This window comes from Megalops cyprinoides, chromosome 22 (genome assembly GCF_013368585.1).
Source record: "Megalops cyprinoides isolate fMegCyp1 chromosome 22, fMegCyp1.pri, whole genome shotgun sequence".
Taxonomy (NCBI): domain Eukaryota; kingdom Metazoa; phylum Chordata; class Actinopteri; order Elopiformes; family Megalopidae; genus Megalops; species Megalops cyprinoides.
In genome coordinates this window covers 5,491,646-5,519,142 of record NC_050604.1, presented here as the reverse complement: position 1 = coordinate 5,519,142, position 27,497 = coordinate 5,491,646, and the positions used below count along the sequence as shown (strand labels likewise).

General features: G+C 41.2%; 2 protein-coding genes across 2 annotated transcripts; both read right to left on the bottom strand.

Moving 5' to 3' along the window:
* Positions 1-13,296: 13,296 nt before the first annotated feature.
* LOC118769555 (alcohol dehydrogenase 1-like) lies at positions 13,297-19,468 on the bottom strand. Its single transcript, XM_036516684.1, has 10 exons — positions 19,416-19,468; positions 17,965-18,066; positions 17,640-17,781; positions 16,764-16,851; positions 16,429-16,440; positions 15,728-15,947; positions 14,590-14,850; positions 14,250-14,382; positions 13,601-13,739; positions 13,297-13,466 (listed from the first exon to the last, which is right to left on the bottom strand). The coding sequence occupies exons 1-10, from the start codon at positions 19,431-19,433 to the stop codon at positions 13,433-13,435; spliced, it is 1,149 nt and encodes a 382-aa protein (XP_036372577.1). The 5' UTR covers positions 19,434-19,468; the 3' UTR covers positions 13,297-13,432.
* Positions 19,469-20,303: 835 nt separating this feature from the next.
* On the bottom strand, positions 20,304-26,692 carry LOC118769584 (alcohol dehydrogenase 1-like). The gene is made up of 9 exons (XM_036516746.1): positions 26,600-26,692; positions 24,693-24,794; positions 24,214-24,355; positions 23,773-23,860; positions 23,175-23,394; positions 22,205-22,465; positions 21,469-21,601; positions 20,620-20,758; positions 20,304-20,523 (listed from the first exon to the last, which is right to left on the bottom strand). The coding sequence occupies exons 1-9, from the start codon at positions 26,615-26,617 to the stop codon at positions 20,490-20,492; spliced, it is 1,137 nt and encodes a 378-aa protein (XP_036372639.1). The 5' UTR covers positions 26,618-26,692; the 3' UTR covers positions 20,304-20,489.
* Between the last annotated feature and the right edge of the window lie 805 nt (positions 26,693-27,497).

The following is a 27,497-nucleotide window of genomic DNA, read 5'->3' as shown; positions in this document are numbered from 1 at the left end:
TGCCTCAGAGTGTTGATTCAGTTTTGAACATTCACTTTTGAACAGCTGAACAAATGCATCAAAGAGTTCCCTTATAAATGGTCAGACAAGACAGACGCACCACAGCTTGTCCCTGTGATCTTTGCTGCACGGAAAAGTGTGGGCGGGAATGCCCATGAGAACTGGACTTTGCTGCGACTCCTGCCGCTCATGGTTGGATCAAAAATCCCTGAGGGTGACCCGGCATGGGAAGTGCTTCTTGTGCTCAAAGACATTGTTGAGCTTATTGTAAATCAAGTCCACACAGAGGAGACTATTTGCTACTTAGATAGTAAGATATCTGAGCACAAACACAGTTTTCTCCAGGTTTTCCCACAGGAAAAACTCATCCCAGAACATCATTTTCTGGAACATTATCCAGAGCTGACCAGGGCTTATGGCCCTCTGGTGTCATTGTGGACTATGCGGTTTAAGGTGAAACACAGCTTTTTTAAGCGTGTTGTCAGGCATACTCATAGCTTTCAAAATATTCTGCTGTCACTCTCTGTCAAGCATCAGTTGATGGGTGCTTATAACCAACATGATTCCAGTGTTGTCAGACCTCTACTACAGGCTACAACACTGTCTACAGTGGATTTTAGTGTGCTGAGAGAGGATATCCAAGAAGCACTGCAGGCTAGGTTTCCTAGTGAGACACGTCTCCAAATAGCTAATAGTGTGCGTTACAGGGGCACCAAGTACACCAGTGGAATGATCTTGGCTAATGGTTCCACGGGTGGTTGCCAGATTTTGGGGAGTTGATCCAAGTTGTGGTTGTGAAGGGTACCATTGGATTTATTGTGAAATGCTTAAGTGCTTGGTCAGTTGAGCACCTGAGGAGCTATGTGCTTGAGAAAACAGGTACTGTGAAAGTCCTAGAGCCAGCTGAGCTATCAGACATGTTCCCTTTAATATCTTACATGTTTGGTGGAAAAAGCATTATGACTCTTAAGCACTACATTTATGTGCCATAGATGGCTACCATAGTTGTGTTATATGAGTCATTGTAGCGTAAACCTGCACTATGTCATTTCAGAACCTTGTGAGATGTAATGGTATAAACTGGCATGGGACAGTCTTGCTACTGTTTTCAGCCCTTTTCTCCACTCCAAAGTTTGCCAAAATCTGTGCCTAATCAAGCTCCTCCCACTGCTTCCCCCTGTTGTATAAAAGAAGCAATCCCCTCTCCCATCCCTGACAATTCTCAATACCAGAATCCAACAACCCAGGCAAGTGGTGGCACTGAGCCAAAAAGGCCACATTCTAAGTCAGAAAGAGAACCTGATATGAAACATAATAAAACACGCCATGGTTACTTAGCTTAGCCATTAGCCTGCAGGCACAGAGCTTAGCAAAGTTTGTCCTTCGCTGGCCTCCACACTGTGGTGATATGTACTTTTTGAGGAAGGAAGGGGGAGGAGTGGCTTTGCCAAGACTTTACATATAAATTTGTTGTTATTCTCCATACCTCTAGTAGTCAAATAAAATCACATATAGTGCTCATTTAACGTTATTCACTGAAACTTTTCATTAAATTACTGAAACATGTCAAACATATTTCTCTCACAGTTTCCCTAATGTCACAACCGGCCCATCTCTGAGTGATCCTTGCAGATCATGATATCCGTAAACTGGCATTACCATCTGGAATCCCTGGGACGGTGGATGGCCTTCACTCAGTCATTCGTGATACATTTGGGATTGCTGGAGACTTCAGTCTGCACTATGAAGATGTTGATTTTGCTAATGAGTATTTCTCCCTGTGTTCAACAACTGACATTAAGGATAAGGACACAATCAAGGTTGTGTATATCCTGGAGCCCCATACAGTAAGTTTGACCTTAACTGATGTGACCAACGTGACTGATGACTGTGTTCAGCCTTTTGAGCAATCTCCTGAAGACACCTCCTCATCTGGGTCAACCAATGATACACTGCTTCTCTCATCAGCTGAAGATAGCCCAGGCCACCGTTCCCAGCGTTGGCCCTCTGAATTTATAATTCCCCGCTTTGCTTCCAATACAGAGATTCAACTTCAGTCAGCCAATGAATGCACCAATAAGGATGGGACTCTTTTCAGTGCTACAGACCTCATCCCACTACTCCCAGACATTCTTGGAAAACTAGCGGAGTACACCACTTATCCATCAAGTCTGCACAAATGCATTCAAACGTTCAGGCTCTCTTTGTTTATCCAGATTTTAAAATTTTCAACCTGTTCTGAGCAATAAACAGTTGTCTGATGTAGAAATCATCAATTACTGCTCTTAGTGGCTTTTTGAAACTAGTGTTGAAGATATTTCTTATAAAATGGAATTCATATTATTTATGTACAAATAACTGCAGTTCTTTGGAGAAATGTGAGAGTTAAAATTTCGTGCTATTTGTAATATTTAGGGCTGCCTTTTTTTTGGTCTAAGTCCACTAATTTGTTGTTGCAGTTATTGTCAACTCAAAATGTTAAAGTAGATGCTTTCTATGACTATTTTATAGTGAATGAGCTGTTAATCATCCAGTCCTGATAATAATTCATGTTCTCATAGTACATTTGGCATGCTTGCTTTGTTGTTTCACACTGTGGTTCAAACAGAGACTCAAAATTTTGCCCTGTAATGGTGAACAGTAGGCCAAATACTTAAGTTCCAAAGACCAGAGTCACTATAGATATTTGTGGCTAAAACTTTTTTGTGCTTTGAGTATAATGTGATGTTGTGTTGTGTGAAATCGCAGTGCAAAATAAAGTTAGCCTTATTGTCTAACATTTACTTTGTTTGGCTTCATTCAGAAAGATAGGCATTGCTCAGAAAAAATTTTAAACATGAGTTGGGGTGAGAAAATATCTTTGTTAAAAACAATGCAATGCTAGAAGCTAGTCAATATAAACATTTAAATTAATCTAGAGACTATACAGTTTTCTTTGCTTTTCTTCGCTTTCAAATATTGAAAAAACTAGTATGGACAACTTGATTTTTATATGCAGTCAACGTAAAAACACTTCATGTTGACAGTTATTAAGTTCATGTTACTTAGAAATGCTTTTTATTGTGGCCAAAAAGCTAATTCACCATACTTAAAACATTGTGTTGGATTAACTTAAATACTTGTGTTCATGTTGACAGATATTAAGTTCATGTTACTTAGAAATGCTTTTTATTGTGGCCGAAAAGCTAATTCATTATACTTAAAATATTGTGTTGGATCAATGTAATTCTACCAGCAGTTGGCATAACAAAAAGTTTGTGTGGTCATAGAATGTCTTATGTTCAGCCAATTTTGTGAAGTAACTTTTTTTGGAAAATTTTAATTAAATCAGTCTGGTCATTTTTGCATTTCACATATTTGAAACAAGACAAATATTGTTCAGACATTGAGGCTTTTGTGTGCAGATGTTGCAAATGTTGCTGTGAACTTGTAGTAAATCCATTACACTTGCTGTACCTGTGCACATTCTCTGACCAAAACTTTTGAATCATTGCAATGAAGAGCAAATGCATTATTTTGTGTTTATTTTTCATACAAAGTGGGATGTAATGTCAGCCTTATGTTGGAAACAATGCATAAATTTGCTGTGATTTCAAAACCGGATTACTCGACAGCGCTTTGTCGCACAGAGAACATCTAGTATTATCTGAAAGGGTAAGTTCTGCTGTTTATTTTGGATGTGCGGTAGGCCTGCACGATATAAGGAAAATCTGCGATGTGCAATAACATTGTTCAATATTGCAATGACGATATGACAAGTATTGAAGTGTGCATATTAGCTATACAATTCCTATGTCTTTCTGCTTTAATAGGTACACTGCTAAGTACATAGACCCCAAACATTGAATAGCCTATGCCCATTGAATAAAGAAGTGAAATAAATTATTTCGAACATGCTTTTATTGAACAAATTGCACATGAATACCCAACCAATTAAACAGAACATTAATTTAAATAAGACATTATAACTATAAGAAATGAAAGTTTCATTTCCCCTGCTCCCTTTGAAATATTTTCTTCTAAACCAGAGGTGCCCAAATTCTTTCCTATGAAGGGCCAAAAATGAATCTGGATGGAGGGCCGCGGGCCAAAAATAAATGTTGATGTGATGTGAAATTACATTACATTAAAATGTATTATATTTTATAGAAAATTAGCATTCTAAATCTAAAATAAAATTTGAAAATAATAAAATTATAACATTACTCTTTAATCTTAATAGTAATTTTAATCATTTGCAGAGATGACTGTCAAAAACATAAAACATCCATATGCTTCTTTTTGGGAGCATAAACACATTTAAAAGGAAAGACACCTTTCTGACAAGGTGCATGCAACTCAAGGTGCTTTAGAAAATTAAGTTGAAGACATCTGTATTGTCCACCTTTGTAATCAAGAGTGGAAATTTGACTTCAACTTGAAAAATTGACAAAAATATAAAGTTAAACATCATAGTGACAATGTTGAAGTTACACATCATCACAAAATGCCCCCATATGATAGCTAATAAGCCACAATATCAAAACGAAAATGAGCTTCTCATTCACAGGGTCACTCCGAACGATTTGGTAATTTTGTTTTATAGCGTTTTTCCGCTCATTGGTGGAACATAAGTTTTAACGGACGCATCATTTTACCCGGAAGAACGTGGAGGCGGGAGCGCATAGCTCATGGCTGGCCAAAACAAAGGGAGCGAAATTGGGCAACCCTGTGATAGGTCAAATGTTCTCATGCTGAGTGTGAATGCATGGTGCGTGTAAATAAAATGATTTTTCTTATTCATCGCGTTTCAGGCAGTCTTTTGGGATGTGTTTGTCGTGCATGTTCATATCGCGATGACGATGAAAATGCGATTTATCGGTCTGCACTAATATGCGGTACGTTGTGATATGATAGGGACTTAGTGACTTATTCAACCTAGAAGCGGGAATGTGAAAATGGGTGAGGAAATTAGTAAAGATATTACTTTGCAGAAGTTTGATCTGTATGGGTGAGGAAATTAGTAAAGATATTACTTTGCAGAAGTTTGATCTGTCTTCATAACGTGATTACTAAGGTGTATACAAATATGTGACTAGCAGCATCATTACAAAGCTCCGGTTCCGCTCTTTCTCATGATATGTGTTCCATATTTCCATTACTGGCATTTAGCAGACACTATTATCCAGAGTGACTTACAATGTTATCCATTTATACAGCTGGATATTTTACTGAAGCAATTTAGAGTTAAGTACCTTGCCCAAGGGTGGAGCAGCAGTGCCCCAGTGGGGAATCAAATCAGCAACCTTTCGGTCACGAGTCCTGTTCCTTAACCACTATGCTACACTGCTACCCCATGCATAGTTATGCAATGACAAGTTCATGAGTAATTCAAACAAGAGTAATGGGTGTGGAGATGGACGCAGAGCTGTATGCAGATTTATAACTATGATTAAATTTGATGTAAATTCAAAATGATTTTTCTCGCCAACACTTCATCGCATAGACAAGCAACTAGGATCATTAGCGATGAATACTTCGTGAGCAATTCACCAGAGAAGTAAGGATGTGAATTTGGACGCAGGCTGCGTCTGTTGGGCTTTCAGGGTTGACATTTTTAGTGACAACTGCAAGTGACAAATGTTTTTTTAAAAAGATTATTCCAGAGAACCCCCAAAATTTTGCTGTTGAGGCTTTCAGGGGGTCTCAAGTGTCAATCAAGGGGTCTCGGATCCCCTAAGACCCTCCGTATTTTGCACCCTGAATGCAACTGTCCCCTTTCCCACTCTACTACTGGATTTTACCGAGACAGGCATCAGGCTGGCTCACTATCCAGGCATGAAGGGACCAATTTTACTGCATTGTGTACACATAAGCCAGATCCTGGTCAGTCAGTGAATATATTTGTTTTATATAGCACATAAAAGGAAACATTGATGTATTAGATGATATATTTTTCTTCATGTCAAGAAATAGCTGAAATGCAGTTGCAGACTCAATGCTATGAAACTAAGATTAGCACACATTGTAATGGCTGAAATAGGGATATACTTGCTAGCTTACTAGCTATCAGATATCTTCAACATGCTGTCTCCATGATGCTTTTCTCAGACAGGCAGACTGTTCTATAACATTTTGGGAGGTAATGTCAAGCTGTAATGATAAATGTGTTCAAAAAGTGGACAATAACATGTTGAATAATATAGCTGCAAGCAGCGATGGGGGGCCAAGCAGCCCAGCACAGCAGAGTCACCATGGCAACTTGATCTGATCATGTTAAAAGTGTGGCTGTAAGCACTGATGGCAAGTTTTATGTCAATTGACCAAAGATTGGGTGTAACTGAGATATGAGCTCACATCCTGTTTGGGTTGTTTGCCTTTGATTTGGCTGTACTGAACAAATGCTTTTGAAAATCAAAAATGCATCAAAGAACATTTTGAGGGTTGGTCTGAAGATGACCTGTGCCAACTATGGTAAAGATTCGACAAAATTTGTGGCCTACGAAATATTTTTAAACCTTTTGAAGAAATCCAATAGGGCAGCCACATCAATAAGGTTGACTTGAGAAGTTGCCATGTCTTGGCCTTGGGACCTCCCACAGTATCACCAGACACAAGAATCATTTTTTAAGGCAAACATATCAACAGTTATTAGGCGAAACACATTTTTGCTTATTGCAGCACCCCCAGTGGTCAAATAACGAAAAAGTTTTTGGACATCCTCTGAATGGGGTCCCGAGTCCATGTACCAAGTTTGTTATCGATATATCAAAGCATTGCCGAGTTATGACCTCACTTTCTGTTTTGTCGCTTCACCGCCATTTTCAATTGACTGTAATGGACGAATGCTTTTGTCTCTGTCCTGGGACCTCCCACGGTATCACCAGACACAAGAATTACTTTTTTTTAAGGCAAACACATCAATAGTTACTGGGCAAAACGTGTTTTTACTTATTGTGGCACCCTCTCAGTGGTCAAATGATGCAATTTTTTTTGCACAACCTCAGGAAGGGGTCCCGAGTTTTTATCTGCAATCATGTATAACAAGTTGGCAATATCAGTAAACAATTGCAAGTTGACATTAAGTAGGTAGGTAGCTAGCTAGGTACTTACTGTATAGATTGTATAGACCATTTAATGCTACCATTTGTCATTATCATGTACAAACATCAATGTATTAACATCAGTATAAATGCCTTAGTATTACCTTTAACTACTGTTACCTTTAATAGGGAACCAGCATCACAGTCATCTCAGTCCTGGTCTTTGTGCTCATTTCAAATCTGTGATATCCTGTCTGTGCCCTCCAAAAGCTACGTAATATTTCCTGAGGAAGTTTGCTCAATGACATAGATATTTTCTCCAACATTTTGTGGCAGCGCACGTTACACCAATTATGATGGTTTGACAAAAATCCTGTTTACATTTATCCAGTAACACATATATCCTGGGTTAGAGTAGCAACCTCTAGACTCCACACTTTCAGATTTTTGTTCACCATCCTTTCTTAATCTCTAGTCTACTGTTACTTTTCCATGAGAATGATTTTAGTTTGTCATCAAATGGCCATGAGCTGGTCTGTAACCACTCTCTCTGAAAGTAATTTTATCTATTATGGGCCCCTTTCTTTGGAGGTGGCATCTCATATTCTAGCCTCTAGCCTATTCTAACTCTCATCTGCTGGGCAGATGTAGTGTTTTCCTTTTTTGTCTTTCTATACTTTAGCAATAGTTTCCTGAAGGCAACTTCTATGTCAAAATGTGTTCCTTGGACATTGGGATCCATGACATCAATCACAATCAAATTATCTAATTCTGTGTGCTTGGTTTTACTGTTTTTTAATGGATTCAGCTGTAAGACTGATTATCATCTTCAAGTGGACCAGAATCGCTATTCTGGGAGAAAGCATGTTTTTGTGTGTATAGTGTGCTGTCAGTACTCCGGCCCCCTAGTTGTTGTTTTGATGTTCTCCCCATCTGTGTTTCGTGCCTGTTTTGTTCCCGTCGCGGTTTTGCCCCATAGCGTTTCCCTGTGTCGACCCTGCCTGTGCCTTGACTTCGTTCCTGCCTGCCGTCTTGCCCCGATTGCCTGGTTTGCCTGCCTGTCTGGTTTCCGACCCTGCCTGTTCCTGTTTTTGCTCCCGGTTTGCCTTCTGACTGCCTGTCCGGTTTTGACACTGCCTGTTCTGAGTTTGCGATATCGTCCATCGACCCTGAATAAAGCCGCTTGGAATCTGAAGCACTCGTGGTCTGCGTCTGGGTCCGTGCCTGAGCCCTGACAGTGTGCATAAATAACCAACATTGGAATTCTTTGGATTTTCATCAATTTCTTCATACCTGGAATTTGTTCCCACGTACGAACAAATTTCATATCTTCTCTAGACCACTCGTACCACATACCCCAGCACAGAAATTTCAACAAGACTTTTTTTGGCAATCTGATAAGTGTACAAGTATCAAATTCATATGTTAACTAAATGACCATTTGCAGTTGAAATATTTTGCCTAAAATGGGATTCAGTTTGAAATAAACCAACAATATACTCACTAATCTAATCAGTAGATTTATACTGTAAATGACTAACAAGAGGCAATGAGAGGACCCCCTAATTGGTTTACATCTGTAAAGTCTGCTCCTGCACACTTTCTAGTTAGACAAGACAACAAGGACAGAAATTTTCCTAAGAACAAGGTACGATGAGCATTTTGATCAATCAGGCCCAATGTCTCTAAATGGCAAGTTAATGCTAAAAGCAGAGGTGTAAGGTTAAGACATTTCTTTCTGTTGGTCAACTATGATCAAACAATCACAGGGATATAGAAAATAATCTGTTTCTGCTTAATTTCTTTCGTCTCTTTATTTACTTGTTTATCTGTCATATTCTGTTTTCTTATGTGTATCATATGACTACCTGATGATCTGCCAAATTTTGTACACTCTGTCTGTAAACTTGAGAATTGTTGTACAGCCCAGTGTTGCTTTTTAAAATAGCACAAAAATAATAATGCATCATGGATTTTGGAATCTGTCTAAATTTTATTGTTTGCATTTTTGTCTGCAAAATAGCAACCTGTGTGTGCTTTGGAATACATTATAATGTGTGAATAATGGAACAATTTGTGAATTATGTAACAAGAGTACTGAGGCTAAGACCCAGACTCAATGTATCCATTATATGCTCTGTCCTTAACATTTAGTAGTGTTATTAGAAAATGTTACGTTTTTCATAATTACTACCACCTCCGTGCTCATATGGATCATATTGTGTAATGAACCAAAGATATCAGCTGCTCGTATTCTAACCAGAACAAAGCGCTTTGAGCACATCACCCCAGTATTAGCCTCTTTCCATTGGCTACCTATCAAATACCGTATTGATTTCAAAATACTTCTCCTTACATTTAAAGCTTTAAATGGGCTTGCCCCTCCCTATCTTAAGGACCTTTTCCGCCCATATACTCCAAAACGATCTCTACGTTCCCAAAGTGCAGGACTTCTCATTGTTCCAAGAGTGGGTAAAAGTACTGTAGGTGGTAGAGCCTTTTTGTACTGAGCCCCTCTTTTGTGGAACAATCTACCCACTGAGATTCGGGGAGCAGACTCTCTCTCCGCCTTTAAGTCTAAGCTAAAAACGTATCTTTATTTCAAATCCTTTAGTTGAGGGACACGGCACAGTGCTGACATTGATCATAGAGTCTCTGGTGGACTAAATGGTCATTGCTGTCACTATATCATGGCCTGGGTACTCTTTGTTCAGCTTATCTGGCTGTGGTCTGGTGTTGACTGCCTTAGGGTCACCCTCATGATTGTGCTGGCCCCTTGCCTCTCGTCCCCTAGGTATGCTGCCATAGTCCTTATCTGCTGGGACTTTTCCCTATTACGCACATGCATCCCTGTTCCCCCCTTTGCCTTTATGCCTTTTGTTTCCATTCCCACACTTAACTTCTACTAATCACTGCTCCTGCCTGGAGCTGTAGCTCAAGCATCACACCCCGACTTCCAGTCCTGCTACCTCACTGCCCTGCCCGTCAAGCCAACTGCATGCTAAGAACCAAACAGTCCTGCTACCTCGCTGCCCTGCCCATCAAGCCAACTGCGTGCCAAGAACCGGACATTATAGGATAGATTTTATAATTACTATGTCACTAATTACTGTTGTCTATCTAACTCAAATGTCTTAAAGTAACTTTAAGACTCTCTCTAATTCTATCTGCCCAGTGCCGGCCAGAAGCAGATAGGCTCCCCCTCTGAGCTGGGTTCTGCTCAAGGTTTCTTCCAGTGGCAGCCGGTGTTTGTAAAAGTAGGGGAGGAAGGAAGGTGCGCTTGGTGAAGTTTGGTGGTGCTGGTGGTGGGGTTGGTGAGGGCATATGCAGGCATGTAAAACCCAGACACATTTAAAGCAGCAGTAAGGAGTTTTGGTCTACAACTGGTGAGCTAACTACCTAAAAGACACAAAATACAACAACAGCACAGTAAGCACTGACAAAAGCTTGCTAGCATTCTGATTGGTGTCTTTTGGGGATATAGTTGGCAATGTTGTGCTGTGAAAACAGTTCTTACATTTTCAAGGGGGGTCGACCACAGAACTACATAGTGCATAGCCTGGGAGGCTAGTGGGAATGACAGTTGTGTTCTGTCCTTCACATGACCATATACTATAAAAATGAATTTGAAGATGACACCAAAACTAGCTGCCAATAAAAATATACCTAAAAAGTGGTAAATTGCTGCGTCCTGTTGTTTTAAAGCCAAATTGCTAGAATTTAAAAACAGATTGTTATAATGATTGAAACTGATAAATTGTAGTCTTAGAGTGAACGGGACGTGCCAGGTTTAAGCTAATTACTGAGGGTACACGGGCATTCATTTGAAAAAGAAGTTGACAACCTTGAACAACGACTGTGCATCTCGCCCCCTCGGAACATCGAAAAAACCCAGAAAACGTTGCTGGATAGTTCCCTGATGGTCTACATATCTGACGATAACTGAGAGCTGTGAATAACAGCTTATGTCTGCGGTTTCATCAATCTGCCAAGAGAAGAATGGAGCCGCGTCTAATTCCTGCTTGATTTCGCCTTTAATTGAGGTGGCTATTGCTGAAATCAAATTGTTCTGGATGGTTTTAGACATACCGGTAAACACCGATGAAGACTTCAAATGCTATGCAAGTAAATCGTCATATCGTGCAATCACCTCTGTTAACTCTCTATAGTTTCCCTTGTCTGAACTGGCCCCTTCGATATGCCCCCTGAATGCTAATTCTTGCATGCCCAGATAAGCAGTGCTATCAACCAGGCGCTTCACAGTATCTCTATTACGACGCACATTTGCATTGTGCTAAGCCGTTTGCAACCGTACACCCTCATCCACAACTTGACTGACTGGCATCCTGCCCAGCAATTTCAATCTAACTGCAGCACCAACGTGGTCTTTACATCTATCGTGACGTTTTGTTGCCCTATCCAAATATCCCTGAATAGACCATGTTTGAGTTTTCCCCATTAGCCAGCAAGGCCTGCAATATAGATGGTTGTTCGTTAGGCTGCCAGTGAGCCATCGTTATTTCTCATACCATGTGGTGTTGAACACACTGACCTTACCATTTGGTTTGGTAATCTCATTTTTGGAATTCGTCTCTCTGCTGCTTTGACCCTAACCTTCTCACTGTAGTCCAACGAGTGAAATGGTGTATTTAATAAAACACGGACAACGTCCGCTGTTTCCATTGGGGCTTTATTAGCAATCAACAAAGCTAGCGTCCAACAGAAAAAAAAAAACTTCTCGACGAAACACAACAATTGTTATGCTTGCTGTACGACTAATGACACAAGACACGATTCTTGCACGATATCATCCATAACGCCCTCCCTCAAAACTCTGATTAGGTATTCACCAGCGCAGTCAGGTCCGCTGATTGGTTCACTGATGTTAGGCGCTAAATCCAGAGCCTCTGGCTAGACCCGCCCTAAGGGCGGTTCGTCCTCCCTTACTGCCATTCACCCTCTTGTTAAAAGCCAGGACTCACGAGCCGCTGGGGTATCAACCGTTTGTGATGGACATCAGTGAGAGGCTTGGGGAGGTCGGACAGTAATTTTCAATTGCGGTAGGGGGTACTGTCGATATTTTGACACGGGGAGACGATTTTTGTGGCTTCGAAGTGTTAAAATAGTAATATTATCAGTATTTTAACAGATTAATCTGTTAAATTTACGTGCATTTATTTTTCTTTTGGAAGTTTATTTTTTCCTGAAGTTTTACAGAGGATGGTCCTCCCTTTCCTCAATGGACGAGCCTCTTCTGGTGTAAATGTAATCCACAAGGAACTATTTTTGTCGGCGTAGCCGAATAAACGACAAAAAACATAATTTGTTGTCTCAAATTATCGTTACTTGATGAACAGCCTTGTTTGTAGAACTGCTGTATAAAAGCAATATCACACTCGAGTTCGTGCTGTTATACTGAATATCAGCACGGCTGTGATTCGGTCGTAGGTACGAGGCTGCAAACCGAGTGCTGAAGATAATCACAGCTGTAATGATATTCAGTAGGCTTATAACAGCACTCCCTCTTGTGTGATATTGCTTAAATGCACATTGACGTATGGGTTCAAGGGGCATCATAGAGTGCGATTAATCTTCGTTAATTTTTTTTGACGCGCTATTTTTTCTATAAGTAATCGAAATTAACGCGTTATTTTGACAACCCTACAGTAATGCAATAAAATAAAATGATTGTAAGAAATAAATCTGAATTCTATTATGTTTGGTTTTGTAATAAATTAATTTTTGAGCCTTCACATTGAGAACGACATAACAACAAACCTATCACTTGAGAAGACAGTGGACATATACGCAGGACGCAAAAGGCGTTTACTTCTACACTAGGTGTATATATATATTTTACAAGCCTAACAACAGGCGACACTGTTGCTGAGTATTTTGTACTTGTGTGCGTGTGTGCACGCTATACGTTGGATATGAGTGAGTATGCATATTTCATAGTTTTAAATTTAACACGAAATTAGTTCTTGTACACTAAATGTTTTTAAAGGGTACGTGGAATATGAAAGCCTAACAGTATAATATAAACAAATTGATATTTCACTTTTAACAGATTTTAACTTTATGGTTTGTGCGCTTCAGTTGTGTGCGCTGATTTGATGCGCTGTGTTGTTTGGCTTGCACTATAGTGCAAGCTTGGCACTATTTTCCTCTATTATTGTAGCGCAAATGTCAAACTCCGCCTATGATAAGAGGACTGTAAACCCCATGTTAATGTAGAAAAAAAACTATATCCATGTAGTTTTAATGCTCCGAAGTTTAATTTGCTTAAAAGAAAGGACAAGTTTGTGACGAGTATTATCATCATGTAAACTTGAGGATTTGAATGTGATTTAGCTTTTCTTGCTTTTCTCAGCCATAAAACAATCAAAACAGGTTCTTCACGCTGCACCTCAATGTGTGGACAGATGCAGCACTGTTCTAATGCTGAAATAGAAAGGAGACAAAAACAAACATCACTACATTCCATCATTCCAAGTCTCTCCTTGTGAATACACAAAAACATACACACATAGCATTCTTGTTTTTTTTCTTTTCCCCTTCAGGCTACAAAACCCTACCCTTCTCTATTGATCATGAGGTCGAAGGCTTCATTGATTCGGTCCAAGGGGAGAGTGTGAGTCACAAACTCGTCCAGCTGCAGTTTCCCCTCCATGTACTCCCCCACCAGCCTGGGCACGCTCTCCACACTCTTATAGCCTGTAAGACACACAGCAGTAATGCCAACCGCTAACAACTGGTTATCCGTTTCAAGCCCACTAATACTGTCAAATCTCACACATCAAATGACAGAAAGGTTTCTCGGTTGATAATACCCACATTTTAAAATCATATCTTGTGTATGAGCAAATTAACTGTCTGCTGGAACTTTTGTGGTTTGATTTAGTTATAATAAATAATGTGACAAATATGTGGTTGATCAGAGGGTCATCGTTGGCCAACAGCTAGCTTGCATTGCAAAATGTCAGCAAGAACTCTCCCACCTGGGCTTTGTGATCTATGAAGGGAAAATAAGAACACTTGTGGTTGATTAACTATGACACTGATAGTAATTTTTTATATATTTTATATATTTTAATACCGTAAGTGTCTCAGACACTGGCATTTGTGTATTTATGCTATTTTGTCTTGCTTGTACCCATTAACAGCTGATCCATTCAGTGTCCAGATCATCTGCTGCAGTGAAATTACAGAGAATCTGGGACCCACCGCCAAACAGAGATCCCTTCCAAGTGCGTCCAGCGAGAAGCTGCAGGCAGCGAGTGGACATGTCCTGACTGTCATTGTACCCAGTCAGCACACTGACCCCCCAGCCTTTAATACAGGACTCCAGCGCTCCTCTCTGGAAAAGAAGTGACAAAAACATAGGCAGAGAGGAAAGGAGTAGTGACTGAGAGAGACATTAAAGCAGTAGTGACCTAGAGGGAGTCAGAGCATAAAACTTATAATTCAGAGCAGTGACTGACAGGGGGTCAGAGAGGAAAGGAGCCATGACTCAGAGGGAGTCAGAGAGAAAGGGAGCAGTGGCTGTCACTTTGACCACACCCACCATGACCTCCACGCTTCCGACGCACTCAAAGGAGAAGTCCACCCCTCCATTGGTCATCTCTGCCAGCACCTGACTGATGGGTTTGTCATGGTCCTTGGGGTTGACAAAGTCGGTGGCCCCGAACACTTTGGCCTTGGGGAACTTGTCCTTGTTGACGTCCACAGCAATGATCCTGGACGCCCCTGCTGCCTTGCACCCCATCACCGTCGCCAGGCCCACACCCCCCAAACCGAATACTGCACATGTCGAGCCAGGCTGGACCTGGGGAAGACAGAGGAGGGGAGAGTCTAGTCAGAAAGCAGGGAAGAGACAAAAACAATGCAAAGCCTGTACTGTAGCCTTACTGCACATCACCGTACTGCAATTTAAACACTACAGATGGCTCTACATTCAACCCAAGTCATTACGTCACTGGCCCTTAATATTCAAACAATGCAGACAGCAAGAAATTATCCTGTGGAACTATCTTGAAGGGTGCACAGCAGTGCAAAGCTGAGGATTGAGGCATGTGAGCTTCCTCTTTATGCCTGGGCACCGGTGAGCATGTCGGGCCACTTTCAAAGGTCACCCTAAAGCCCTCAAGCCCTTGGTCTGGGTTGTCACTTTATCATGTGACATTATATCATTAAGCAATCACTCCAGGGCCTGAGGAAATCAGGGGTGAGGGAGTTTTAAAAAGCACCCCTTTTGAACCCTAAAATCACAACTACTCTCACCTTCAGCAGTGAATGGTCAAGCTACATAGCATGTCTCACTTAATGTTTGGAAATTGTATCTTTGGAGATGACCGTCCAGATGCTTATGAATTCAAAATTCAGACATACAAAAATGCCCTTTTAATGCTATGGTCTTACTAAATAGTGCAGGTTTTGTCCCAAGATGATTATTTTCTACACCTTTCTACGACTGTGTTGTACAGGGGTCCTGTACAAATACTGACTAAAGGTGTCATGAAAAATAGCTCAATATGAACCCTTCATTGAGGTATTATTTTAGGGCTGGTTTGACCCACTTCTTCTCAATGGCTGTAGGGTGGACCAGCCCTAAACACTGACTGCGTTAAGAGCCCTCCAAAAACAAGGGCTAAAGGGCTTAAGGGGCAGCTGTGGAATGTGACTCTGGAATCACAGCAGGTCACCTTTGCGGTGTTGATAGCGGCTCCGTATCCCGTGGCGACGCCGCAGCCCAGCAGGCAGACCTTGTCCAGGGGGGCGGAGTCGGGGATCTTGGCCACGGCGACCTCATTAACAACGGTGTACTCTGAAAAGGTGCTGGTGCCTAAGTACTGCAGGAGGGTCTTGCCTCTGCACTTCAGTCTGGACGTGGTGTCAGAGCTTACATCATACCTCTTACCTGGTCTAAGCAGAGATCAGTTGACATGTTTACACAGCTAACAACTTTCAGGAAGTATCAGCTCTGCTATCACATACAAGCACGTCCCCATTGTATTTCCAGAATGTTAGGTTCTTTTTACCTTGTCAATTATGATTAAGTTGAGGGTATTTCAGACTAGATATCCACCCATTGTTACACCAGAAGTCCACCCACTGTTCCATCCACCATACAATCAGAGTTCAAATTAGTGCAAGTAGCAGACAGAATTTCTAGGCAGAGCTAACATGTCACAGGGAGAGGTCTGTTATTCTTCTAGGAAATCTGGGAACTCTCAAAACATCTCAGAGAGTACAGACCAGCTAACCACAACATTCCTCCAGAACAGAAGGGATGCTCTCGAAAATGACCTGTAAAGTTGCTTATTTCATATTTCTTGGAGCATGCAATTCATGGTAACATGGACCTGCATGAAGCCACTGATGGGAATTAACTGTGGGAAGTTACCTTTGGCTTGACCTGTAAAGATGAAAAAAATATTGTTTTTTTAAATATTGGATTGCAATTTCAACATTTTCAACATGTTATTCTTAAAATAATGTTCTTTTTTTCCGAAACATGGAGAATTTAAGTTAATAAATATTCACAAATGCAATATACCCCATTATTTTCTTTAGTCAATGTTCATTCACAAGCATATAAAATCTGGAGTAAAGCACTGAGAAAGTTTATGGTATTGTAGCAAAGGACGAGAGCAGTCGCCCCACCCAGCCTTGAACCCAGGTCTACGGGGTACCAAACATGCGACTTTGACTGCGACGCCAGAGAGCCTTTATATTTACCAGCTTTTGTCACATTGATTGGTGCTGGGATTGAGACAAAATCGGCACTCTCCACACTGAGACACAAAGAGAGGGATGACCTTATCTCCTGGAAAAGAAGAAAATGCAAATTAACCTGTTCCTGTTCCTAAATTCCTACATTCCTACATATACATTAATGGGGAGATCCACTCATAAACCAATTACTTTAATCTCTCTCAGATTATAATCAAGTGTTCTTTATTGTATGGTGTTGTTCTGTTTTGCATCACTATAAACTGTATAAGATCCAGGCACAACCAAACACTATTAATAACTTGTACAGCCAATAAGCAATGTTTGTGTTATGCATAGAATTGAACAAGCATGTTAAGAAATTAGACATTTCGGGTAAGCAGGCATATTCTGACTTCATTTCAGCAGGATCATTAGACAGGCATGACAGAATCCCATGATGCACTCTGTTCCTGTGAGGATGCATAAATTGTGTGCACACTATCAAAAACCTGATTGGTCCAAGTTTAGTGTCTCTGAAACAAATGTGAGTGGGCACTATCTACAGCCCATTTAAAACACTCCTCTGGCAGACAGACTGCTAGCATAGAAATCAGGGCAGAAATGCAAATGATAAAATGTTAGGTAGCATTCTATTTGTGAACATTGCTATCAGTTAATGTGAACATTATTAAAGCATATTTTTGTGACTTTGATCCTCATTTCTCCAGCTAAGATACACTCAACATGACATATGATCTTCAAAATATCATGCCACCACTGTGATTAAAACTTCAAATTTTATACAGCGATTGATCATTTAGCCTGTCCAACATTTTGATATGACACATCACAGACTCAAACCAATTGTGGCCGAGGGCTCTATGGTTTGTAGTGGCTGACCTGGTTTGAACCTTGTCACTCCTGGTCCCACGCTCTCCACAATCCCCGCCCCCTCGTGCCCCAGCACGGCAGGAAACCCCTCCCTCCTCCCTCTCTCGTACAGGAAGTACAGGTCCGTGTGACACAGTGCAGTCGCAACAATCTAGGTGGAAATTTTCAAAAGCAGGTCAGTGGAAGCATTCCTTCCATCATCCTCATGGTGCACTTCACAGCAAATGTAAACTTGTCTCTAAAGCCCACATCAGCACATCCCCTTTTCTATTGGATCCTGATGAGAGTTAAGGACAGCCCCTGCCCTGCCAAGCCACCTTGGAGTTTCTCTCACCTTGATGCGAACTTCCTGAGCCTCCGGTGGGGCCACTTCGATTTCTTCAATGACCAAGGGCTTGCAGGGCTCCCAGGCCACCGCCGCTCTGCACCTGATCACCTGTGAAGGATCAGTAGAACTTCACTATCTCCTGGTTCAGAAACGGCAGGTGCCCCAGCAGTGTATGCCATATGAGAAGTTAGCTATGCATTTAATACAGTTATAACTAGTGAAGGCTTCAAAATAGATTGAGATATCAAATGCTATCAGTAATTGTTTGATCTGAACCAATTGGATGCTTGTTTTCACATAAACCAGGGATCAAAAGTACATGCTAGCAAGATTTTATGTTTTTTTTTTTTTTTTTTGCAAATAAAAGCAGACACATTTATCCTGAGTGATTTACAATGTAAGCTACTTTAGCACATAATAATGCCACATTGGACAGTTCAGATCCAGGTTTGGTGTTTCCTCTTTGTTGTGCACCAAAAATACTTTTTTGAAATTCAGTTTAACTTTTAGTTAATTAAACACTATGCTGTTTGGACCCCATAAAGCATTCCTGGTTTTAATGCTTCCATCCGGTGATAACTGTGCACATGAACAATTACATAGGCAAGAGTTGCCAGATGTTCACTGTGACACTATACCTGAAAAAAAAATCGCTTGTTTGTGAATTTCATCCACTATCACATACTAGTAAATGCCACACAAACATCTGAGGTGCTTTGCTGCCCACAACACACAAGCAGTCCTCAGTACACCTGGTTTCATTGGCTATGTACAGCTGCAAGCTTTACACACTGACTTTTGCTCTTGTAAAGAGCAAATTTACTTACCTGTTATCTGGTCCATACAGCTGAGGTCAGGCATTTAAAATCCCAAATGAGTAACTTTTTTAATGAATAGATGGTGGTATGAAAATGTGGTTTGTTCGGATGGTATTATAATAGGTCTTGACCTACTGCTGCTTTTAAACTGTATTATGGAAAAGGTGCAAAAGATGAATACAGATTTTAAAATAAATTTTACTGTTGCCATTGTTGCCACAGAACAAATGAACAAGTGAGGCATTTCAACTGTTGAAGCAACTGTTAAGCAATGGTGGTACAGTATGAATTCTAAAACCAACAATAATGTGCTTGGCGATATGAACAAAATGGTAGTTAAAGACTACAACCTCAAGGTGGAGAAATGAATTAAAGGTGGGTTTGATTCCATTTCAGTTCAGTCAGTTCAGAGAATGCATTGAAACCTGCCCAATATTTTCCATTAAGGAATTTCAGTTAACAAACTAAATTTCAGTTCATTTCATGAATTCACTGAACTGAAATGGAACTGACCCCAAGTCTGTGTAGAATGCGTAAAACAACTCAATTTAATCTAGAAAATATGATGTGATGAAGGAGCCTACAGCATGAATTATCGATAAGAAACATACGGTACAGCCATTTGATTAGTGCACCTACCTTTCCCACAGTGTCCATGGTCAGCAGGCCTTCAGTGTATGGGTGGTAACAAACTGCACTAGCTACCTTTGTGCAATCCAGGGGTCTGTCTCTCATTTCCAGTGGGGCAATGGTCAGATTATCAGCGTAAATATTTAAAACATTAATCATTACCTTTTCCTCGCAGGGCATCTGGATTGTTTGATCAGGGGATTTTACTTGTGCTGTCATATTTACCCCAAGGCTTTGTGAGAGGTTTCCCAAAGCTACTGGCACCACCCCCATGTTCAGGACTGGCTGATACCACTGTGCAAATAGGAACAGTGGTATTGGCATTGTGTCTTCTGCTAACATTCTCATTATATGTCTTCTGCTACCTGTTTTGTTAGATCCTTATTTAATAAGCTTTGTTTTGCTTAGTTCACTTGATGCTTGTTGCTTGGAATATGGCTGATGATTCTAAATCAAAGCAATTGAGAGGTGGCTGAAACAAATCTGAAAGAGACATCATCAGGATTTCAGAGGTGTGGCCTAATTTATGAAGCACTAATAATGCATGCATGAAACAATTTCCTACTATTTAATTTAATTGTATATGAGCCAGTACACTCCTTTCAGTGAGGGGGGGGGTCTTTATTACTGGCCATGCTTTGACATTTCTTAACTTTGTCACACCATGTGTAGGCATATTCACTTTGGTATATTCATTGTGAATTGATTGCATAATCTATTGGGATCTTAGCATGCGACAGATAACATTCATTTCAGGCCTTCACTGGTAGCTCATCTTTCAGAGACTGAAGCTCTCAGATGTTGACTGTGTTGTACACTTTTGAACAGTAGGTGGCAGTAATACACTAGCTCGGAACACCAGCTACAGGAAAAGGACTTCACAGATATACAATCACAGAATTGGTACCACTGTTATTTTAATGGTGTATATGGCTTTAAAAATGCAGTGATCAGGAAGTAATTACAAAAGAATATTGACTGATTAACATGACAGACTTTTGGTGTGCATATCAGGTGCCGCTGGTGTTAATGTGCCGCGCGCACATGCTTGAGAGGAACAGCAGGGGGCGCTCCCGTCTCTTCTCACAGCGGCGACACGCTCAGCACTGTGCGGATGCTGCAACACAGGAGAGCACAGGATGGCAATGAGTTAAAGAACGGTGAAGGGGGCAGCATCTGTTTTGGGTGGGGAAGGAGACGAGACCAAGGCTACCATTTGCCAGTCTTCATGAGCTCGATGGCATCGTTCACCCGCTCCAGGGTCATGGTGTGGGTGATGAACTCGTCCAGCTTCAGTTTCTTGGCCATGTAGTCCTCCACCAGCTTAGGCACGCCGTCCTTGCTCTTGAACCCTGACACACAGACATTTAAGACACATTATAAAAGACTAAAGACACATTCAGAGTTTATGTGAACTCACTGTATTTCTGTTATCTTCTGGCTATTGTATTTTAATGCTGCTGGTTTTTGCTAGCCTAATATTGCCATTAGCTGCACCCTTGCATGCTTGACATTAACTTCTTTCTATACTAATTTACTATGAATCTATGTGCATCTGAGTTTTTTGATATTAGTGTCTAGACTGTTTGTATGTGCTGCCTTGATTGAGGCTTTGAATTTGATGCCATGCCCCACAAGAAGTAATTTGAACTGATTATTTGAGCTGAATGAACTGTAATATAAGTGATCATTTTTCCTCCTCTCTTACTTGTAACTTATTTTTTGTCAGTTGAGAATGCAGTGTCTAAAATTTGATGTAGTGTGACTGCATGTGTATAGATCTTGTGACCTCCTCGTGGTTTCAAATGCCCTTCAGTGACACTGCTTATGTGTGGATAGAGTGCCATCTAGTGGTTTGGTGCGACCTGCAGTGTAACTGTACTTGAAAGGATAGAGTGGTTTGACATGCAATGACATTGCATGTGAATAGTTAGGGTGCCCTCCTGTGGTTTTATATTAGATACAGTGACACTGCACATGAGTGGATAGAGCCCCCTCAAGTGGTTGGCATTTTTCAACTATGGCTTGCTGCTAATGAAAAATGACCATTCTACTCAATCACCTCCGAAGAGGGAGCCCTTCCAGGTCCGGCCTGAGATCAGCTGTATGGGCCTGGCGGAGAAGTCGTCCATGTCGGTCCACCCCACCAGGACACTGACCCCCCAGCCTTTCACACAAGACTCCAGTGCACTTCTCTGAGAAGGGTGAAGGAAACAAGTCCAAGACTTTCCAAACATTCAAAAAAAACCAAAATGCAATGAATTGTCAAAACTGCCAAATCATCTTAAGGCAAAGCACTATTCAATTAAAAAAAAAAAAACTTCCTAAAAATAACTTGATACACACAAAGTGAAAATTTGGAAAAGTTTTCCTTTTTTCTGTTGAATTTTGGATTTATTTACTTTGATTTTGACTAAATGCAGAGCTCAGTTTACTGTGATTCAGTGTCAGATTAAGAGAGTCTTTTTTCTCTCTTGGTCGAATAGCTCTATCCCTTAACTTCACCTGCTGGTTTTTATTGAATAGCACTTTCCCTAAAGATGACTTGGCAGTTTTGATTGAGAGTGGCATGTGGTGCAGTGGGGAGAGTAGCAAACTCAGGGTCATGGTTTTGGGATCCATGGTGGGACATTACTGTTGTGCCTTGAATGACTTGCCTAATGAGCTACAGAATGAGTTATGAATGAGTTACAGAATATAAAAACTGTAAAAAAAAATGTTATCAGTGTAAGCCAATTGGAATAAAGCTAAGTCCCTGGAAAATATATAATGTGTAAGTAGAACCAAGGTACACCCACCATCACGCCCACATTTCCGACACACTCCAAGGAGAAGTCCACCCCTCCGTTGGTCATCTCTGCCAGCACCTGACTGATGGGTTTGCTGTGGTCTTTGGGGTTGACAAAGTCAGTAGCACCAAGCACTTTGGCCTTTAGGAACTTGTCCTTGTTGACGTCCACAGCGATGATCCTGGACGCCCCTGCTGCCTTACACCCCATCACTGCTGCCAGACCCACACCCCCCAAACCGAACACTGCACATGTCGAGCCAGGCTCGACCTGGGGAAGAAGGTGGGGGAGGTGGACAGCACATTGGTGAAAAGTGCATTCATGCCAACACGATGCAGTCAGAGAGAACTCTTAAAATTATATGGCACTATGGCGTGGTGGAGCACATTGAATTATTTATTAAGCGGATGCCCTCTTCCAGCTCAGGTTAAGAGTACAACCTGGTTGCAAACCCTATGTTGCAAATGTTAGTTGTCTGACTGCTACACCACACCCTTGTAGTGCTACTATTGACTATACAGGTAGAAGAATAAGAATATATGGTTCCATGTGTAGGAGAATTGAAATGAGTAGCTTGTGTGAGCTTGTGTGTGTAAAGCCAGTGTGGTAGCAGGTAGCAGAGTGGTGCAGCAGTGACATCACTCCCTGAGACTTGGCTTGCTAGTGTTGTTGCTGATAGAGCTAGTGGCAAAGTGCCTTTAGCTCAACTGGATACAACGCCATTAGAGTTTAGCTGTGCAATGAGAACAGGGGTTGGGATCTCACTCGTAGAGATGCCAACCTCTTCCACATTCATTACACATGTGCATGGTCTGATTTTCCAGGCTATCCTAAGGGATGATTAACTCTGTCATGACAGAAGCTGCAAAATAACTCTCCATTGCAACATTCTAGACCTGTCACAAGGACATTTCAGTGCTCTCTTGGCTTACAGGTATCCCGACGAACCTGATAGGTGCAAGTCGTAGGCCTGACCTACCTTGGCAGTATTGACAGCGGCTCCGTATCCCGTGGTGATGCCGCAGCCCAGCAGGCAGACCTTGTCCAGGGGGGCGGAGTCATGGATCTTGGCCACGGCGATCTCGTTCAGCACGGTGTACTCGGAGAAGGTGCTGGTGCCCATGAACTGCAGGATGGTCTTCCCCTTGCAGGTGAAACGGGAGATGGTGTCCGACATGATGTCATACCTCTCGTTGGACCTGTCAACACAACAGGCCCAGACTTACTGCCACTGGGAGGCTTGGAGAACAGAGGCAAGACTGACAGGACACACAGGGAAGGCTTACAGTACAGAAGAAAGACTCACAGACCAAAGCTAACTCATTCATTTGTTCATTCATTCAGGCTTGTAGAGCAGAGGTAAGACTCACAGAACACAGGTAAAACTCACAGCACAGAGGGAAAACTTACAGAACAATTCATTTGGCCATTCATTTAGCTTTATAATCTTTATGTTCTTTATCCCACATCATTATGACATTTCCTTCCATCTGCAGTGCAAATCTTTGGATTCACACTTATGTGTTTTTCATAAATCAAATATACATGAATGCTCTAATATAAAATAATGCTCTCACCAGCTTCTTTCACACAGGTTAGTCTTGGGATGCTTGCAAAACCTGCACTCCCCACACTGAGAGATGAAGAGTGGAATTACCTTGTCCCCTACACAAGACCGAAGAAAACAGGGTCAAAATCATTTGTGCTCCTTGGCATAATGCTGTATCTGACAGAACCTAAAGGGAAGATCTAGAGTTACAGCTGACATGGGTTCGTCTTAGTTGGTCTTCATGTCTTGGTCTCTCAGGAGTGATGTCACGTGACTCCACCATTGTAGACAATCCTAGACTGCAGTTATATTATGCTACTATGGGGGCTAGCTAGTGTATGATAAGATAATCATGCTAAAGCATTTATGTAATTTGAGGTAACAAGGGGAGTTGAGTTATCAGTGTATCACGGGGTATCATGTGTATGGTGAGGTATCGTCATATGTGTCTGTGGGTGTCATTTCTGACCTGGCTTGAACTTTGTCACTCCTGGTCCAACACTCTCTACAATCCCCGCCCCCTCATGCCCAAGCACCACAGGGAACCCCTCCTTCTTCTTCCCCTCAAACAGGTGGTACAGGTCTGAGTGGCAAACCCCCGTCGCAACAACCTGAATTCAACAGGACAAAAAAGCCCTCGTGACACCAGTCTTAGAATGGACCATGGGGGCTGTTTCTAGTGATTCTCACAATAGCATTGCATACAGGGGGAAAAAAGTGAGAAATTTTAAAAAGTCCAAAAAGCAATAAAGTAAGTATAAATGTTCACCATGGTTGTTGATGTGCAATATGTGGCAGTGGATATGTAATATCCACTGTTTCCCCATTACTAAGTTCTTCTGTGGGTGAATAGACAGACTCTATCTCGAAGGGGAGACATCACACATATTAGAGCCAGCACACAATGAGCTTCGCTGCTCTGCTTAGGGGACGTCCCATGCCCCTCACCTTGATGCGAATTTCGTGAGCCTCAGGCGGGGCCACCTCAATTTCTTCTATGACCAAAGGCTTGTTGGGCTCCCAGGCCACCGCCGCCCTGCACTTGATCACCTGTCACATATGAACAAAAGATGGCTTTCATAATGCTAAGGTGGGCCTTGCCATACCATTTCCAGTGGGCGAAAGGTTCAGACATCACTGCTGTTTTGTCACTTTGTCGAATATATCTTTAGAGCTGGGTGCTGTTTACATGTTGATATTCTAGGGTAGCAGTGTGGTGCAGTGGTAAGGATTAGGGCTCAGAGGTTGCCGGTTCAAATCCTTGGTGGGCCATTCCTGTTGTACACGTCCATCAGTAGATATCCAACTGTATAAATGGAAAACATCTAAAAATCATAAGCTATGTAAGTTCTTCTGGGTAAGCAAATGCAATATACATGTTCTCTTTGATTCATATAGTACTGTCATGTGGTAGAGCTATTAGGCAGGTCTGAGACAAGTTAGGCAGCTGGTCAGTATTGTACGATGGGACATCAATGTTACACAGCCGTCTCCCTAAAACCAGACCATTCATGGTTTTAAACATATGGTTGCATTTTGCAATAGGTCTGGCAACTATGATTTTAAAAAAATGTAAATAGAATACAACAGAAAAAATATGGATTGGATCCACCAGTCCATTCCAACATAAACGATTCTCAACATCTCAACAATCTGTGGCCCCCTTGTTGTATTTCAGCTATCTTGCCAGGAATACTGTCGGATCTCTGAAAAAAAAGCATGAATAGATAAACCAGGCTGCTTCATAATATTTTATTGTTTTCTGGCCTGTGTGTTACTGTTTCTTAGAAGGAAGGTTAGGGAGGAGTGGGACACTTATGGATTCTTATGTCTGTTACTATAGTTATGACCAGCAGTGGTTTCAAAGTACAGTCGCTCTGACATGGAGTTTTATATCTTTTGGAGCAGCTAAGGGGCCAGGACTGAAGGAGTGCTGTATTTCACAATGTGGTTTGGCAGACGACTCTGGCTCTTTTGCAATCGGGTGGTTGTGTTTGTCTAGCCCCTTCAATTCCTTAGCCAGTTATGTCTGTCTTTGTTTAACTCTGTTTCGTGGCTCTGTGTTAGATCATTTTTCCCAGAATGGAATGGGTTTCAAGAATGATTAAACTGTATTCCAGTTCGTCAGTACAGTAGATAAAGTGTCTACAGTTGCCAGAATCCTTACTATGGAAAAGAATTGTCTACAGATTAAGTAGAGCCAATTTTAAGTAGTGCCAATTTTTACATCATGAATCACAATATGCTAACATTCAAAAATGTTAAGGGAAATTACACCATTACAAAGTCAAGGAATCACTCATGCTTTTCTGTTCAATTCACCGAAATTATAGCAGAAACTATACAAGTGTAATAATCGTATCTCCAACAGCACAGAGGATGCATTTCACAAACTGACTTTCCTCCATTTGTCTATTTGCAAAATAAGTATAACACTAAACAAATAACAAATAAAGTACAACACTTTAGATCTCCAGAATATATGTGAACCCTGGTATCAGTCATTTACTGAACCAAAAGTATAGTTCTTCACAAATTTGGTCTGCAAAATTATATTTCAAAATTAAATATCAATGCACTCAATAATATTTGTAGGGAGGGACTTCCTCTTATTGATTGCTAAAGTTTAAGATGGAAATACAATTAGAGAAGCCAAATTTAAAATAATATTGGAATGACCACTATTTTATGCATAATTATGATATGAAAAAAACTATTAATGCTATTAATCCTATGATATGAAAAGGGCTATTAATTAATTAAAGTGAAAATGATTGTATCCAGCAGGTTTATTGAATAATTTCTGCATTGCAATGCAAAATGTAAAAGCATAAACATGGAGTAGATTCACATACCTTCCCCGCTGTTGCCATGACTCCAAGAGACCTGTCAGCAAATACTGAGACTGAGAGATGCTCTGAGTTTCCTCTAAATACTACAGCTTTGCATGGGAAGGAACGGGAGCAGCTAAAGTGGGCTGGGTCTGGCATATTATGGGCTGAAATAGGATATCACTATTTACCAGTGTGCTTGCACTCCTCCTTTCCAGCAAAGACATCTGTTTGTACTGCAGCAAAACTGTGATAAGATAACATTGCATTTCAGGCTTTTCTTTGTATTACTGTTTGGCATCACTCTGGAGATCAGGGGAGCACTAAGGGGAGCGCTAAGCATCCACGCCACCCACTTTTGTAAGAAAGTCATGGTCATCAAGACCATTTGTGGTTGCAAGAACAAAAGTTATTTGAAACATATAGCTTTGTCTCCCTCTCTTTAGCGGATAAAAATGAGAGCTTCTGATACCTTGAACTTTGTTGCTGTCCCTGCATTGCTGGGCACATTATCCAGTAACTTAAAACCCTCTCTCCTAAATGTGAATTTGTGGGTGTTTACATTTGGTAGTTCTTGCCAAAGTTCAATTCCCAAAAAGCAGGTCTCTTGCCAAACTGTCAAGTAACAGTTAAAGGGTTTGCAAAGAGAAGAAAGGCAGTTTCATGCATAGTCCTTCTCCCTCAAGCCATACCACGGATGGAGATTTAAGGCTGACATGATGAACCAGTAGGGATTAGGGAATGTAATTTTATGGTGGGATATATCAGAATTGAGAAAGCTGAGTGACAGGACTCCTGTGCATTGGTCTCAGAGGGCACCGTGGTGCTGGGAGACACCATTTCTAAAAGTTCAAGCGTCAATGTCCCCGCGGTCGCATGGACCAACTCCAGCCATTGCATCAGTCAGACGGGGGTCAGAGAA

Excerpts from the sequence above, each read along its gene's own strand:
- LOC118769555 (XM_036516684.1), bottom strand. Across the intron at positions 16,852-17,639 it reads AGTGACAAGGTTCAAACCAG|GAGATAAGGTCATCCCTCTC; the intron begins GTCAGCCACTAC and ends CTTCTTTTCCAG. Across the intron at positions 13,467-13,600 it reads CTCATGATCAATAGAGAAGG|CATTAGAACAGTGCTGCATC; the intron begins GTAGGGTTTTGT and ends TTTCTATTTCAG.
- LOC118769584 (XM_036516746.1), bottom strand. Across the intron at positions 24,356-24,692 it reads CTCACGAAATTCGCATCAAG|GTTGTTGCGACGGGGGTTTG; the intron begins GTGAGGGGCATG and ends TGTTGAATTCAG. Across the intron at positions 20,759-21,468 it reads GAAGGGCTCCCTCTTCGGAG|GGTTCAAGAGCAAGGACGGC; the intron begins GTGATTGAGTAG and ends TCTGTGTGTCAG.